The sequence below is a fragment of the Hyperoodon ampullatus genome (assembly GCF_949752795.1).
Source record: "Hyperoodon ampullatus genome assembly, chromosome: 15".
NCBI classification, from domain to species: domain Eukaryota; kingdom Metazoa; phylum Chordata; class Mammalia; order Artiodactyla; family Ziphiidae; genus Hyperoodon; species Hyperoodon ampullatus.
The window spans coordinates 53,248,128-53,266,043 of record NC_136928.1 but is presented as its reverse complement, the minus strand read 5'-3'; the positions used below and the strand labels follow the sequence as shown (position 1 = coordinate 53,266,043).

The 17,916-nt window shown below is 33.3% G+C and overlaps 1 protein-coding gene across 2 annotated transcripts in view; it reads right to left on the bottom strand.

The window, feature by feature from the left end:
• LRPPRC (leucine rich pentatricopeptide repeat containing) overlaps positions 1-17,916 on the bottom strand; it is a gene marked incomplete at its 5' end in the record, with an annotated part of 103,607 nt that overhangs the window by 42,489 nt on the left and 43,202 nt on the right. Inside the window, 9 exons of one of the 2 annotated variants that reach the window (XM_079720573.1) lie at positions 7,590-7,797; positions 9,203-9,288; positions 10,016-10,146; positions 11,198-11,311; positions 11,673-11,717; positions 12,056-12,133; positions 12,347-12,453; positions 13,530-13,587; positions 15,349-15,376. In XM_079720573.1, the coding sequence (XP_079576699.1) occupies positions 7,590-7,797; positions 9,203-9,288; positions 10,016-10,146; positions 11,198-11,311; positions 11,673-11,717; positions 12,056-12,133; positions 12,347-12,453; positions 13,530-13,587; positions 15,349-15,376 (855 nt within the window). The remainder of the gene's footprint in view (positions 1-7,589; positions 7,798-9,202; positions 9,289-10,015; positions 10,147-11,197; positions 11,312-11,672; positions 11,718-12,055; positions 12,134-12,346; positions 12,454-13,529; positions 13,588-15,348; positions 15,377-17,916) is intronic. The other variant, XM_079720572.1, reaches the window with a different exon arrangement.

Genomic DNA, 17,916 nt, shown 5'->3' with positions numbered 1-17,916 from the left:
ACCCGTGTCCCCTGCATTAGCAGGCGGATTCCTAACCACTGTGCCACAAGGAAGTCCCAGGAAGAAGTAAATTTAGGATTCATACATATAGAAACTTCCTGTTGCTAAACCTAGGATATTCTTAGGGTTGGTGAATTCTAGAACTCTTTAAAAGTTTTTCATTAGAGGGTAAGCTTTTAAAAATTATTTCCAACTATAAAATCAAAGCTTCTCTTATGTGGTTAATTAATTAAAATAAAAAGGTATTTTCATTAAGTCCGTTTATTAAATAAGAGTGTAGAAACACATTCTTGTGTGTCCTCAAAACCTACTGTTTCCCTTGGAAAATGACAGTATGAGAAATTATTAAGACCTTGAAAAAGCTGTAGAGATTATGTGATCCAATTCTACTTGCCACCTTCCTTTATTTTTAAATAGATGAGGAAATTAAGGCATCTAGAGATTGACTGATTAGCCTAAGGCCACCAGGTAAACAGAGAAAGGCACTGTCATCAGGTCCCTGGACTCCCCCCTTTCAGTTGAGTACATCTAATTATACATTATGCTCTATTAAAAGCAATGTTGTTTGTTTAACCTAATAAGGTGGTGTAATATGGAATAAGAAATTAAAGATTTTTGAAAAGAAAGTATGAAATGTATTAAAAAAAGAAGCATGGTTAGAGACATGGACCAAAGTATAAGTAGCGATAACGGTGACAGTCTTTGTGGAGAAAACACATTTCTCTCATATGTGCAACAGTTTTCAAAAGGAAGAAAGCCTTTTAAAATTTTCCATCGAAGCCCTAACATTTTGGTTCATTATACAAATGTTATGTTGCCCTAGATTGAATTACTATTTTATCTAGATTAAGATTTTAAACTGTACTAAAAAGTAAAATATCATGAAGGAGCATTAATTTTACTACAATAATATTGACACAGTGAAAATGAGCCTATCCTGATGGAACTCTACCTTATCCCCTTACTGAGCCCTGTTTACAGTGCATCTTCCGGCACCCCACAGAGTCATTTGAATTTTTGTCATTTGGGGTGAAGACTAAATTACAGGTTAATTTCAAAACTGCAAGTAGATGTTGCAGGCTAGATTACTGTCATACAAGAGAAATGCTACAATAGCTACCACATATGATATAAAGCTTTATATAATCAGTATTTTCCCTTGCTTCAGATACAAGTTCAGTTATTACCTTTTTACAATTCCATTTAATGGAAAACTACCAAAATATTTTTAAGAGAAAAACTAACACACACTGATTTTTAAAAAGCAGTACAATTTGCTTTTTCAGATCAATTCCCAAACTAGGATAATATTGTCTCAATTGTATTTTCCCTACATTAGGTCAAAGCTATCAATAAATGAGTGAATAATTGTTCTGTCAATCAAAGAGACATGTTAATAGTCTTTGGTCTCCAAATATATGCTTCTGAAGATTATACATGCTCAGAACAACAACAGAAAAGACAAGTATAGCAAAATGGAAATAATTCATATATATTTGTTAGTAATTTTAAGTAACAATGTCACTGACCCCAGGTTGCCAACAAAATGAATTAGAAATCTATAGTGAAACATTTCGTACAAAGTGTGCTTACTGATGACAGAAATGAACTAAGGTCTAGTCGTTTCTTTTCAGTCCTTATTATCTACATTCTGACTTGTGTTTGGTTGGATCACGTCACTTCAAAGAGATAAAAATGTCCACTCCTCATATGATTTGATGTCATCATTAATCTTTCCTATTAAAGCTTGAAAACTTTGGGTGAGAGAAATGAAAAATATGAGAAAGTATATAAAATTCACATTACTGTGAAAATAGTTGTATACTCATAGGACTTTTGAATTTCATTCCCAATTGATAAGTACTACATGCAGCTTGGCTACATCAGTGTGACACACTTCTAGAAGTGGTGATGAAAGCAGATTATCACAACAGTTGAACTCAAGGACCTTTGGGTTCCCTCCCAGTTCTAATACTCTAAGTTCTATGAACTTGAGCTTGTTAGGTTCATCATCTCAAATGTTTCACACCAGCAGAAAAAATCATCACATGAAAATACCACTTATATTAGGCTGGATGAAATCAGTAAGTGCAGTAAAATATCAAATGGAAAAAGGTGGAAACTGCCTTATACCCAAAATGTAGGGGAAGATTTATCAATCAGTGTAATTCTAGTTTCTGTGACCTAAAATGATTCTGTGATTTCCTTTGTATACTTTAAAACACTAGAACTGATTTAAAACTCTACTCTAAAATAAGAATAATCTTTTGAAGAAATCTTGTTGAAAACATTAATTCTGGATTCAAAACTTACTCTGTGCTTATTTCAGTATACACGCATAATTCCTAAAGCTTTATATACAAACGGGTCACAAATTTTTAAAAGTCCAATCCTGATAAAAGTTTAGCCACTGCTTTCACAAACCTCAAATACTACTAAGTGAAAATCAACTCTATAACATACTATCATCTCTAAGAAAAATCCACTCTGATATTTTCAACGACTAGACACCCTCCCAAAGTATTTCAATGATATACATAAAGTGATTTTCATAAATAAAACTATATATGCTAATAAAAAGTAATCATTTAAAAATATTTTTGATTGATGTAAGTTAACTCAACATAGCCTTAATCAAAATCCTGGGAGCCTATGAAATAAAAACAGAACAGTGGAAAGGAAGATTCTATAATTCCAAATTTTAAGAACACACATATATATAATAGACTGAGTCCAATAAGAACATGGCAAATCTGATGTTACCTCTTGTGTTAGTCCTTATTATGAAATGAAGGTATGCTTTATGTCACTGACAGAAAAACAAACCCTGGACATAACATTTATGAGGCTGATCATAAAACTATCTACTTAAAGGTACCAGAAAACAAAGTCCTCCTAACTCAAATTCCTTTATATATAACTGTAAAAGTCACAAGTGTGTTTCATACACTCTTGAACAAGAACAACCAGTGACAACTATCTACCTATTGGTAGCTTTAAACTTAGTCTCCTTACCTATAGAAAATAACTTCCAATTTAATCAAAATTTTAAATGACAAATATTAATTTTTTAATTGGAATAAAGTGCTTCAACATTATGCATAAAGTGTTAGTGAAGTGGCAATTTACCTAAAGAGCTTACTGACTGAAAAGCTCTCAAAATCTGAAATCACTGGAGGAAAGAGGGGCTTTAGGGGAGAAAAAAGTTCAAAACAAGGGAGGGGGAAACAAAAAACACCTTAACACTCTAAAAACTGACTATTCTATAAATCTTAAGCAGATGTTCAGTGTGGAAAGAAATCAATTCAGGAGAAACCATAGACTTCACAAAAATTATTCTGTGAAGAGAACCAGCCCTTGAAAGAGCTAAATGTTTTTTTTTTCTGTTCATCATCTATAAATGCGGAATCTTCAAGGAGACTGGTGTTGCAATTACAACTAATCCTCCCCAAAAAATTAACTGTGTTGAAGGCTTTGTAATTTCCCTAGGTACAATTTAGCTGTCACTTACTTTCAAATTTACTCAAACATGCGTTCGGAACAGCACTAACTTCACATGTCAAGTGCTTTCCAGCCAATTGAGTCTAAACTGGAAGTCGGTGTTAAACAACTGAATGATTAGACAAGATAGCTCATTTCCCTGCTCTTTTGTTCAGAATAAAATGCCACATTTACATTATCAGGCTCAACAGGATTTTCTGACAGAGGGAGAAAAAACCCTACTGAACACTGTCCGTACTAAGCACATGAAGCCTGTCATTTACCAATCATCCTTCAAAAAGCAATAGCCATGAATGTAACTTAATTACGACCCAATGATCCTTGACGAAAAATCATCTTATCACTGTCCTGTCCCCCTAGGGCAAATGAACCACTTTTGTCCTTTGGCACTGATGATGCTAAATTCTTAATTGCAATAATGGAGTAAAAGAGCCAAACCTCCTTAATTTCCTTTCAGCACATAAAGAGTTTTAACTCCAGAAGGCGAGCATTCCCATAAATAATAAAAGTATCCAGTACAAATGAAGATGCCAAAATTGAAGGGGAGTGTATATGACAGAATAACCAGCATTATAAAAAGTGTATTTCCCACTTCTGCAACATATTGAAGTGTTACAGTGAGTTTTAAAACGTATTGGTATAGGTTCATTTTACAGAAATTGTGACCTTTATGAAGAACTCAAGATTAATTTAGCAAGAGTTCTGGGAGGATTATACGGGCAAAGTCCATGATTCACTTAAATGAAATGCACGTGGGTATATACAGATTATAGCACAAATCAGCACAGAAAAATCCTAATTGGAAAGCAGAAATTAAAGCTTCTTTGATCATTTGCACTAAATAATCCAGTTAAACAGCTTCAGATATTTTTCATATGAAATGAAACCAAAATGGATCAGCTATACAAGTGAATCTGAAACTGCATCATACAAATTTTTATGCTTTTAAAACTAATGGCCCAGATTTTATTAATTTTATTTTCTTTATCATAGCATAAAGACTAATCAAAAGCTCTTTTAACCTATTTTAAAGCATTTCTTTCTTCCTTAACATGGAGGATCCAGGTCATCTTTCTGGATCAGGCATGATTTCAATTAAAAGAAGTTTTTTTTAAAGTAGTTACAAAGGAAAATGTTTAACATTCATGTGGACTACACGTAGACATGTGTCTTATAGAACAGTCCCAGTGTAAACGAAACACATGAAAATTTTGTTCAATTCAGCATACTTCTTTTCTTTTCAGGGCAAGTATTATTTTGATAATACAAATCAGATTAGTTTAACAAGTTCTTCAAAATTTTGCAAACCTGTTGTTATTTTGGATTTCCTTTGGCAAATGAATAAAAACAAAATGTGTTATTTTTCATAACTGTAAAACTTTTAATACGATATCCAAGTAACAAACTGATACAATATTAAATTTCTCCTGTGTTTTATCCAATGCTGGAAAAGTCAGTCCAAAATTAATATCTATTGAATCTTAAAGATCATCTTTCTAAGGAACTCAACCTCACAAATTTGTTCCAGAATTACAATTTGTAAGTGACAGCCTTCTTCAGAGTCTTTGCAATGACTTTCCAAAAAGATGCTTGCCTTTGAAAGGATGAAGATTTTGTAAAGTGTTCTGAAATGTTTCTCATAATTCTACCTCAAGTTTGAATAAAAGCCTCATTCTCCAGATGAGCTCATACCTGCTGAGGCCAATTAACTGATATTATTGAAGATTAAACATATTTAATTAAATCAAATACACGTAGACTTTTGGGCAGGCTAGCGTAGTTAATCCTAGTACTGCACTTGTCATGATTCTGAATTAATTAGCTATCTTCCATCAGTTGGGAAAACACAATTGAAAATAAGTTGCAAAGTCAATGTTTTCCCAACTTAGCCCCCACCAGGAGTGCTACTACTGTTTTCTGCTAAACATTAAATTTCCTTTATCTCCTTTTAATTATTCTCCTGACTCTAAAAGAGTCAACAAAACCTTTTTATCATGACAGATGAAACTGAAGATCTTGTCATGGAAAGTGCCTCTGCAAAGCAAAGATAGCAAAAAACAAAAACAAATTCAGGCAAATAAAAATAGAAGGTAATTTCTCTTTGTATCTGAAAGTAGTAAAAAAAAAATCATAAAAGACACTAATTTAGATTTCTCTAGCCCAATTAACAGGGACAGTCAGATTTTACTGAGACACAAATCTCTGACTGTACTGTAAAATCGGAAGCACAAGAGTATGCTCCACATTAACATCTGAATCCCATGGTATTTCTATTTTCCCTTGGGGGAAGTTCTCCTTGGTTCATGAGCCCCATCTGCAGACCTCTTCTGGAAAACTTTTGTTATCTCCTCTGTCTTCAAAGTATTTCTATTTGTAAGACACTTTTCCTACCATGGCCTCATTTTCATTGTTAATTATTTTATTTTTGCCCAGTGGTGGAGGAGGGCCTAATTCTTCTGGGCACTGGGCCCATTTCTTTCAAATCCCTATGCAGAGCTCCACATGCAATTTGCAGAGACGGGTCTTTTAAACAATCAAAAAAATTCTAGGAGGAAGCATATTAATTATAGGATTTCTATATAAAGTAGGCTGTGAACATGAGAACTCAACAACACAATAATTGTTTGAATCACTATTTCTTTAAAAAGATGTAATGCTGAGATTGTGGAGGTTAAGATATAGCCAAATCATATAAGTTGATAAACTATTTTTTGATTGGATGGCAAAGAAATTATTTCATAAAACATTTATGTGCATGTATGTGTGTGCATATATATATATGTGTGTACACATATTTCCAGTTAGTTAAAAGAGATGTTTTTATTCCACATTTTAAATTCAATACTAAATCATTCATTATATTCAATTAATTATACTCCCTAATAAACAAAGAAAAACTACCAGAAATGTGGGAAGAATATGAGAACCGTTAAGATTTATCTTTTACTTTTCTCCTGACACTGATATGACAACATCCAAACTAAAATTAGAAAATCATAATCACAATATAAGCAGATTAAAAATTGCATTAAGCCATGGAAGAGATGACAAAGAGGTAAGATCTGAGAAATTTTTTAAAACAGAAAAGAAAAACAAACACAAAAGGAAAAGAATAAAGGATACTTTATCATCTTACTAAAATGTTTCACTCATTACAAGAGAGTAGGTTGACTTTATGATTTGCACTGGAAAATATACCTTAAATTGGGCACCACATGAACATTCCAAATGTAAAAATTTTCAAATTCAGTAAATCTCACCCTATTAACAAAATTCATCTTCTTCCCACAAGACACAGAGACATCTTCTACAATATTTATCGAAGCTAGAATAACTACTGTATTGGTACATGCAATTAAAATACTACATGGAGGAAAGGAGCAATGAAGAGATGCTGCCACATCATTACCTGAATAACAGTCATGAAGCATAATCAAAAGCCCCAGAGAATCCTTCTTTCTTATATTTATTAATAATTAACACTTATAAGGCTCAAAACTGGGAAAAACTAGATTTGGCTTCATGTAATATCACATGCCCCACAAAAAAAAAATCACCATAGATCATTCCATTGAGAAGTAATCCAAAGGACCACAGGGCGACTGGTGATTTTATAGGTCACCTAGGGGCTTCCCTGGTGGCGCAGTGGTTGAGAATCTGCCTGCCAATGCAGGGGACACGGGTTCGAGCCCTGGTCTGGGAGGATCCCACATGCCACGGAGCAACTACGCCCGTGAGCCACAATTACTGAGCCTGCGCGTCTGGAGCCTGTGTTCCGCAACAAGAGAGGCCGCGATAGTGAGAGGCCTGCGCACCGCGATGAAGAGTGGCCCCCGCTTGCCACAACTAGAGAAAGCCCTCGCACAGAAACAAAGACCCAACACAGCCATAAATAAATAAATAAAAATTTAAAAAAAAAAAAAAAAAAAATTTATAGGTCACCTACTCCACAGAAGTCCTCTTATTCTGTGGCGAATAACCTCCAAGGCTTCCACAACACCACAGAGAATTTACAAAGTATAATCCCCAAATGATTAGATTCATTCTTTCAATGCCAACATCTAAAATTGAAAATTCAATTAACTTACTTTTCCAGATATAGGGTGACCAATGGGGAACTTAAGGTGGTGGATGGTTTCGCTAACCCTAGAGTCACGATGGCTTCATGCAACTGTTTTACTGTTTCAGTTTCACCTCTTAAAGCTGCGCCATTTAGGATGTGGAAAAAGGACAAGACTGTTGCATCTTTGATAAGAACATCCTTCTCTTTCATCTCCTTTAGAATGTTAATAGCATCTACAATGAAGTAGCACAAAAGACCCTTAGGTAATTTCATGTAGGGAAAACAAACTGCTATTAAAACAGCATTTCAAGCCCAGCAGGAATGTAAATTCTAGTGTATAATGCCGATTTCAAGTTAATTACTACTTGCATTTCTAAACGAGACTACAATTATAAATCCACAATAGCATGGTTTTATCATTTCCCTGCAACTTTGACTACAAATTATAGATAGGGACTGTGTGCCCACTCTGCACCACATAACCCTGTACTGTCTGCCCTATAGCTGTAAGATCCTCCTAAATGGATGCTTTTATCGTTCAGAGCTAACATCTGCTAAATCACACCATTGTTTCTTCAGCAGATGGCTTGTCAGGAGGCCAGATAATAAAGATGTGTTTACACTGTATATACAGCCAGACTAATGGTCTGATACCGATAGGGCCTGTTTGCTATGTCGATACTAATTAGCCAAGCAGAGCCAATGAAAGCTTTCCAAAAGACTGCATGTTAATACATTAGATTCATTAAGCTTCATTAGGAAGGCAGAAACAAACATTTTAGGATATGGAATAAGTGCATTTTTATAATGTTGTTCTTAATTATTGCACAGACAAAATGTTTTGACCGCTTTACAGAAAATGATTTTTAAAAAGCAGGCTGATCTTCATAAAGAATTTTCTGTGTTAGAAGGGTTTCCTAGGAAAAAATTCAATGTTCAAATCAAATATTTTCTCCACACATTTTTCACTATAAAGATTTTTTAAAAATCTTCTCTAGGAATAAAAGGAAGAGAGGGAGGTTAAAAAAAGAGTTTCAAAATAAAGCCCAATGAGAGAGGAACATGCAAACAGTAAGAATAAATTATCAAGTATAATTATATTAGGTTTAGCATTATCTCAACTATGAGAAAATTAGAGTGTGTACATCAACAATATAATCAGCTAGGTTCTCCCCGCAAACTTCTATGTAAAACCTTATTAAAGTACACATTTTGTTAATGTTATTAAAAGTGAAGACAAAGACTCCTGCAAAATTCATATTCTTGAATAAAGGTTATATTTATTATGTTCAGCCTTCTAATGCTCTTAAGCAAAAATAAAGCCATTAGTTCAGGCATATAGGCAAATTGTGCCATAAGTCATGATCTTCAAACTCAATCCAAACCGCAATGCTAATAAAAACTAGCTGCAGAAATGCAAAAAGCACTGAGCTGTGCAAATGTAAATGACAAGCTTGCCAATCCATTAAAACTAATGGCCTACACTGTCCATGCAGCTCTGGCTGTATTCACATGCAAATTTGTATGCAAAGTGTTCAAGCACTTTGCAAGACATGATATACCATTAATATCAATTCACATGTTATTCCAGTGGCAAGATACTTGCATCACATGTTTCCTTTATGTGCTGACGCTTACCTTGGAGCTTGCCATGTTTTCCCAATACTTTTACAAGTCTTACATACTTGCTGGTATCAAGGACAGCAGAAGAATCTAAACGGTCACTAAAAATTAAAGCCATATTTATATTATGTTAGAAGTTGTTTAACTGTTAAAAGGACTGCAATATCTACTTGATCACTTTTCAAAAACTCATCAGAATCTGAACTGTTATTAACATTGGCCTCTACAATTTAGTTAAGGTTTATTTTTGAAGTCATATACAAATCCACATGTAATTATATTCAAAGTGACGAAGTAAAAATCTAACACTACACATATATTGCATCTTTTCATCTGCAAATGACACTAATAAGGAACTCTTTTGCTTCATGGCACTTAAGGTGATTCTAACTTTGCCATGAATACTGAAACACCCCCGAAAGACATATTTTTATGTCCTGATACATTTGGTAAATGTATCAGGATGGGAAACCAAAGATACCTTAGAAATGGACAGAATTTTGTTTACACTACAGTACAGAAAGCGGAATATTTAACAAGCTTTATAAAATAGTTACCATCACCACTGTTGTCATATGCAGTTATATAATCAAGAGGAAAAAAACTTTGGCTTTAAGGAATAGAACGTCTTATCATACTTAAACAAAGACTCCTTGCTGAAAACAAGCCATAATTAATCAAAGAGTCTTATAGTATGAAATTTCAAAAACACAAAAGAGAATTTTTAAAATTCACATTATATGAGAGTAGTATTCAAACTACATGATCCATCAAGGACTGTATATCAGCATACATGCTGATGATTTGTTTCAGTGCCAGAGTACTCACAATTCTCGTTTCAGGTTCAATGCCTCTTCTGCATTATCATGTCGACAGCACAAATTTATTAAAGAGGCATAGCCACCGATAACCATATCTGATTCATATTTTGCTTTCAATTCAAGAGCTTTATGCATGTTCTAAAATAAAGGATGGAAGTGAAAAAGAAATAAGAAATTAATATAAAAATAAAATAAAATTTCTAGTTTCAATGTTCAGAGTAAAAAAAGTTAATAGTACTTTTAAAATAAATGGATTAATGTTATTAACTTCACCTTGCTCCCTGAAAAGAAATGGATTCATGTTATTAACTTCACCTTGCTCCTGGTATTTTTATTTGCCTTTGAAAAAGCAGGAAAATATATATATATGTGGGGTTTAAAAGATTTGTTATCTACACTGCAAAACAGGCCACTATGCCAAATTTGATGTTTTAAGGTTTGGGTATAGTATTAAAAAAAAGACTTCCAGATTAAATATGTACCAAGTGAGCCCTTACTCACCGTCCAATTTCCATGCACAGAAATATCTATCATTGCAACGTTCCTCACAGTCTAGTTCAATATCCAAGTAATGGAAGGAAATATTTTAGAATTTAATAGTACCATGTTATAACCTTAAAGTCAGCTGTTATTTTTGTTCCCCTAGAAACACAGGCATAAGACCAAATGATACTGAACTAAAAACCGAAAAAGTCTAGTGATATACCACAAATTGCAGACGCACACTAAAATGAACACAAAGTACAGCTGGATGCCTGCTGAAAAAAGGCAAGAGACCCTTTATCTCAGAAAGACTTTTTTCCAGCAGGAAAATGGAATTTCAATCCCTGCATTAACAACCCAGTAATATTTGACTTGCAAATGACGACTGCATGTATCAGTTGCCTGACAATCTCGATATAAGAGACCGGAGCCATGGCTTGAAAGGACATTTGGCATGTATGATAAACCTATCATGGCTGTTACTATCATTCACTTTGCAGGTTATTGTAAACAAACTACAGCAACCGGAAAACATGCCATTCAAGGTGTAGCTGAAATTAGCTAACCTTTCATTTAATTGCATTCTTCAGACATGATGTATAATAATTAATTGTAAAAATCATAAATATTATATTTGGCTTTGCTTACTTTTATCTATAAAGAATTTTTTTACCTTAATAGCATATTTGAAATAGTTAAAAGTTACCTCTTCTGAACACAGCATTAATATGAGTTGCTTTAGGACATCTCCTATAGGTTGATTTTCAGCTTTTAGTTTTTCAAGTTTAGATTCCAAATCAGATGATGTAGGCTGCGTAGTCTACAGAAATGGAAAGAAAAAAGAAGGAAAGTAATTTCCTACAAAGAAAATGCACCCTTTGTCACTCTTCCCTTTAAACTGACCTTTCCTAAATGTCATAAGTGCTATCATGGATATTAATCTGGGGATCTGAGGATGGACTCCAGGGGTTTATAAAGCTCCTGAGATTATATGCAAATTTCTCAGATATGCCGATTTTTTTGAGATATGCTGATTTTTCTGAAATAGCTTTTACCAACTTCCTAGAGGTACACTGATGACAAAAATGTTAGGAACCACTGGTTTTATAAGGACACAGTCTAGAACTCTCATTAAATGTGGTTATTATAGCATGTAGAATCTATTCAAAAAGCCTACTTACTTTTCGAAAGTCTGTCTTCTCTCTTTCAACCAACATATTAACATCCTAAAATTGGGATTTAAATTAGAATCAGAAAATGTGTAAAATATATTAGCAGATGTCAAAAGCAAATTTTGGAAATTTCATTTCATTTTACTGTTATTTTTCCATCTTCCAAAATTTTCCAGAAATTCTGTTCATGCTTTATAACCACTGTAATAAATATTTTAAACACATTCTTCAATATATAAATAGCATTTACCAACAATCAATGAAAAGCCTTGTTTTAAAGGTTGTCATTTAAATAAACTTTTGGCCAAAAGCAACATATTTAAATAAAATTTTAACATGCTTTTATATATAAATTAAGCATTTAAAAAAGTTGATTACTGTTTCACACACACCTTAATCAATTCAGGAACATGATAGCTATCCAGCAGATTACGAATGCCTCTGTAGATATTTTCAGGAATTTTTACATTCTGTGCAAAGGGAAGGGAGGAGAAAAAAACCCCTGAGTTTTAGACAACCAAACTGAGATTTGTCTAACAGAAATTATCTCAGACATAATTTAAGTCTCCAACTCGTCTATGTCATTGAGAAGTGGTCTGGTTGTACTTAAAAGCAGCAATTTCAAATCTAATAGATACATGTCAGGCAGGACAGGCATTATATAGCAAAAAATGAAATGGTACCATCTCCATCAGCTGATGGAAGTATTGTCTCAAACGCTCCTCCTTGGCCTGTACCTCTGAGTCACTCATGCTGTCAATCAAGTTATAAAGAAAATAGCCAACAGCTTCTGTGGAAAAAAACAAGAGAAAGCATTCCACTAAAATTACTGAGACTGTCATGTTATCAAGATTAATTTATAAGAAATCATTTTGGTGTGAGATGTCACCCTGATGAGAGGCTCTGAAATGGCAACAATGATCACTGAGGCATAGAGATTATGTGGTTTGGGAGCACATATCTAACTGGTGAGTGAAAGGAATATTAATTATTTTCAGACCGAGTGACAGCTTTTCAGTACTGAATCTTACTTCAATCTATTTTTTTCCACCACTCTGTGACAGAAGTTGTCCTGCCCAAGGCCTTACCCCTTTTCCTGTCCAAATCACAAATAGTGAGAATAAATAAATGCCTTGTACACATTTCTATACTAATTTTTTGGTGGGCAATACTTAGGGAAACATAAAATTAGAGAGGATTGTTAAATGTTGAGTATAGAAAGTTAAATAATTTTAATAAGCAGATACAGTAATCCTGTGGAGAGCTGCCTATTAGCCAATGAAAAACCGAGATTAACAAAGATGCTTTGTAACAACAGTAATTTTCCTATGCATTCAAGCATAAAATGTATAGGGCCATGTGTTAATACCTAGGATAGAAAAATATGAACTTTCAAGAAGGGTACCTTCTTACAGAAACCCATATATTCTAGGCTTTATTATGTGAAAACAAAAATCATTAAATGTCAAATAATATATTTTGAGTAATAAATTATATTTAAGTGGAAAATCTACATGACCGCTTTACTATTTTATATGTTTGATTATACTGGCAAAACATTAAAATCACATAAACACTAAGGATTACTAATTTTTAAACCTATTTTGATTGATTCTATAAGAAGCATTTCTGCAATATCTAAAAAAAAAGCCCTCCCAACCCTCCCTTTAAAAAAACAATTATGATAAAACTAAACACCTCATAGATCTCAAAATGTTGTAGTTATCAATATAAAGATTTATAACCAAATGTTTTCAAATTTCACTTTCAAAAAGAAAATGTTTACTGCTGTAATCCTTCTAGTCCATCATTACACAGAAGAATGGATTTGTGGATAAGTTACAATCATCGAAATTGAAACGCTACCCGTTGGTCCTGGAGGCTCCTGGCAATAACGTCCATCCTTGTACAACAGTTCTGTTATCTGGTAAGACAGAAAATGCGTGCATTGCAGCAAGAGAAGCAAACAAGAACAAATACAATCTGAAATTGAATTCTTGAAATAATAAAGCCTCTCCCCAGTACGGTGTTATTCTGTATCATAGTAATTCAACACCATCCCCACCTGCCAAGGAGATTGTTTCGTTTTTAAGTAATAGGCTTGTCTTTTAAAAACAAAACCAAAACAAATCCATGTTGAAGGAAAACTGCAATGTTTCATGAAATGTCACTAAGAAAGCCTCTAAACTGATCTTTTATATACTGTTTTAAATAAACTGTTATAATAGGAAATAGCTTATAGAAATTATCAACCAATGTTATTTGTCACTGTATTGTTTTGGGTCTTGTTGAAATTGGTGCAGTTTCCTCCTTTTAAATGAAGTTTTACAGAAATAATAAAGTAAAATATCCTGAACCATTAAATAACTTTTTTTTAAGTTTTTCAACATTTTCCCAGTCATTTTAATGGCATTAAAACAAAAGGGGGTCGAAAGTTCTAACATATTTGTTCTCATTGATTCTTATCAACTGAATACACAAAAACTAAAGACTTACTCATCAATATTAATTCTGCCCACAAAATTCCAATTTAAAAAATTCAAATATATATTATGATGAAAACGATTACAAAACCTACATACAGTACTGACATCTAACTCTTGAACACAGTACTTGACTATATATCCACAGGCAGAAGATAATAAGAAAGGAACATAGTTTTCTGAAGTGATATGAGTTAGGAATTCTGAATTACCTCATGTGTATATTACGATAGAACTTATTTGTTCTTTAAATAGTGTCTGGCACATACTATAAGTGTTAACAACTCAAACTACAGCAGCTTCTTCAACTATTTATTTTCTAATATGGAAAATTAGGCAAAGCTGACCATACCCCACTTCACTCCACCATGAAATCATGCTGCTGTTAATAGCAATTGAAAGGTTAAGGTAGAAACTGTTCAAAAGCAAAGCAAAACAAAACAATCCTTACCTACAAACTGTTTTTTAACCAACACAGACATGTGTAGAAGGTAGACAATAAATTCTACCAGAAGTTGTAGCCATACATCAGACATGACAGCCAAATTTAACACCAAATTTTGAACAAAGACACATTTAATAAACCAATGAAAAATCTTTCTAGTCAAAAAATTAGTGCTAAATATAAACATCTCAACCATATATTATAACTGACTATACAGTTTGAATGGCAGTTTAAGGTAATACTAAAAAGAGAACTGAATGAAAAGATTTTTTTAAAATATTTAAATTGGGAATTCCAATCAATAATGTGCATTCTGATTTTATTAAGCTACAAATATTCTTGTAATTCAGCATAAGGATCATTGTACTTCCTGCATAAAAGCAGTTAACTTCTTAAAAAGATAGCAGTTTAAAATTGATTTGTATATCATTCATATATAGATATACATATAGATACACAAACATATACACACATGCATATTTTTTTTAAATAATTATTAAATCTGTATGGTTACTGCAATAATGTTAACAGTTGTTTTTTGGAAAAGTTGAAAACCTTATGAAGAATTTAGGACAAAGTGAAGGATCACTTCAATAATAAATTTCACGCTCCAGGAAAGCAGTTTTAAAACTAAAATGACCAACTTGAAGATTCTAAATTCACTTAATTTATAATGATACATGACAAATATATGAAGCTATTATAACTTTTGCTTTTTATATACCATGTTATGATTTGCAATATTAGGAATACTTACCTTGCTCCAAAGATTTATATTCATAGACCTGCAGGGGGCAGCAAAGGATTAAAAATAAACCCAAAAGTTTAAAAAACATTTTTAAGTTAAAAGACACTAGCAATTATTATATGCAATGCATACAGATCAAAGCCCTAAAAAATATAAGTAAATAAGTGTTTCCAAAATCAAGGTGAATTTTCAAGCCAAGGTAATTTAGAAAGATTGACTCTCATTTACTTTGAACCCTCAAAATAAAGAGATTTACTGATTCTTGCTCTTGCTCTGATTCAAGAACAAGTAAATCTTGGGGTCCCAGTTTGATGGAGCAGGATATTTGCACGGTCTCAAAGTATCTACCCAAGACTGCTTATTACTTGTAATGGTAAAGGCAGTAACCACATAATGGAGAAATTGCACCAATATCTTCACTGAGTGATCAAAATTAATACCACTAATGAGATGCTGATGGACACATTTTAGATATAATTCCCTGAGAAGGACAGAACATCACTCCTGTGGTATTCCAATCAGGGATGTAACATGAAACTAATCACGGGGAACCATCATGAGGAACATTCTAGAAAATAACCGGCCTGTATTCTCCAAAACTATTAAACTATTAATGTCATAAACGACAAAGGCTGAAGAACTGTTCCAGATCAGAGAAAATTAAAGAGAAAAGACAACTAACATCCGTCCCTGAACTGGATTCTGTTCTGGAGGGAGGAAAAAAAAAAAAAGAGAGCAAGAAAGAAAAAATAATTGATAAAACTGGTATATGAGCTATATTAGATAAAAATATTCCATCAACGTTAAATTTCCTGAATTTTTCAACTGTGATGCAGTTGTGTTAAGGGAACATCTTTGTTCTGTGGAATTATATACTGACATATTTAAGGATAAAGGGTCATGACATATGCAACCTAAATAGATGGAAAGAATGTATAATGATAATGTCAAAAACTGCTAAAAGTTAATAAAGTTCTCTGTACTACTCTTGTAATTTTCTATAAATTTGAAATTATTTCAGGAAAGCAAAAAGAACAGCTCACCCAAATTCTGACTGTTTAAATGAAAAATCATTTACAAAACTGGGTAACCAATGAACCCTAGTCTTATACTATTTAAGCTTTGTAAACTTAATGTCTATAAGCTTTGTATATTTAATTCAAACACAGAATCTACTTTAAAGAGACTAGTTACATTTTAATGATAATTTTACAATGCAAATATGATTTATATATTTATTATAATTATGTATATTATACTTAACATTGTAAAATACCCACAAAACTTACAGGCCTTTTTAAACCTATACCCACAAAAATTCATAGCCCTCTTTAAACTTGAGGTTGGGTAGTTTAGGGTGGACTGTTTTGGTATAGTGAGTTAATAAGGCACTTATTTTAACTTTAAAAACATTCAGAATGAACTACTGACACACATGACTACTTGGATGGATTTCAGGGACATTACGCTGAGTGAAAAAAGGCCAATCTCAAAATATGATATACTCTATGAGTCCAGTTATATAACCTTTGCAAACTAAAATTATAAAAATTGAGAACATATCAGAGGTTGCCATAGGTTAGGGATGGTGGATGGGAGATAAAGAGGTACTGGGGGCAGGGGGTAATCTGTAGTGATGGCATAGTTCTGTATCTTCACTGCAGTAATGGTTACACAAATCTATACGTGTGATAAAATGAGATGTAACCATTGGGGGAAAATGGATGGAGAGTATACAGGCCCTTTGTGTCCTATCTTTGCAACTTCCATGACTCCATAATTACTTCAAAACAGAAAATAAAAACATGTTCCATGCCCCTCTAGAATCCTCTGCCTTATGATAAAAATCATCCCTCCTACTAAAGCACATTAGGAAAAAGTTCTGAAAAAGATGAAATCTTATTCATAAGTGGGGGAAAAAATGTTTACAAAGCCCTGCATTTAATAGTGTTTCTTCCAATTTTGGAAAATCTCTGAGTAATCAGTTAGCAGAAGACATGATAAACTGACCTAAAAATTGTATCTCTGAACTGGAACTGGCTGAACTGGAAGACAATCTCTCAACTGTTACAAGAAAGTTTTTCAACTCATCCATCCACTGATTACAGAGCAGCCTCCTCCGACTTGACACTTCTATATGTTTAAAAAAAAAAAATTTTTTTTTTTTTGGGCCAAATAGTAAGTGAAAGAAGAGTGAGCACTCAAAATATGAAGATATGGACTTCCCTGGCGGTCCAGCAAGTAAGACTCCACGCTCCCAACGCAGGGGGCCCGGGTTCGAGCCCTGGTCGGGGAACTAGATCCCACATGCATGCCACTACTAAGAAGCTCACATGCCACTACTAAGAAGCCCGCATGCCGCAACTAAGAAGTCCGCACGCCACAACTAAAGATCCTTCATGCCGCAACGAAGATCCTGCGTGCTGCAACTAAGACCTGGCGCAGCCAAAGTAAATTAATTAGTTTAAAAAAAAAGAAGATAAAATGCTGTGCAGTGAAGAATAAGATACAGTAAAAATCTATATTGATAAAAAAATCAGGCATCTTTTTTGGTTAGGCTAGAATCCGCTTTAATTC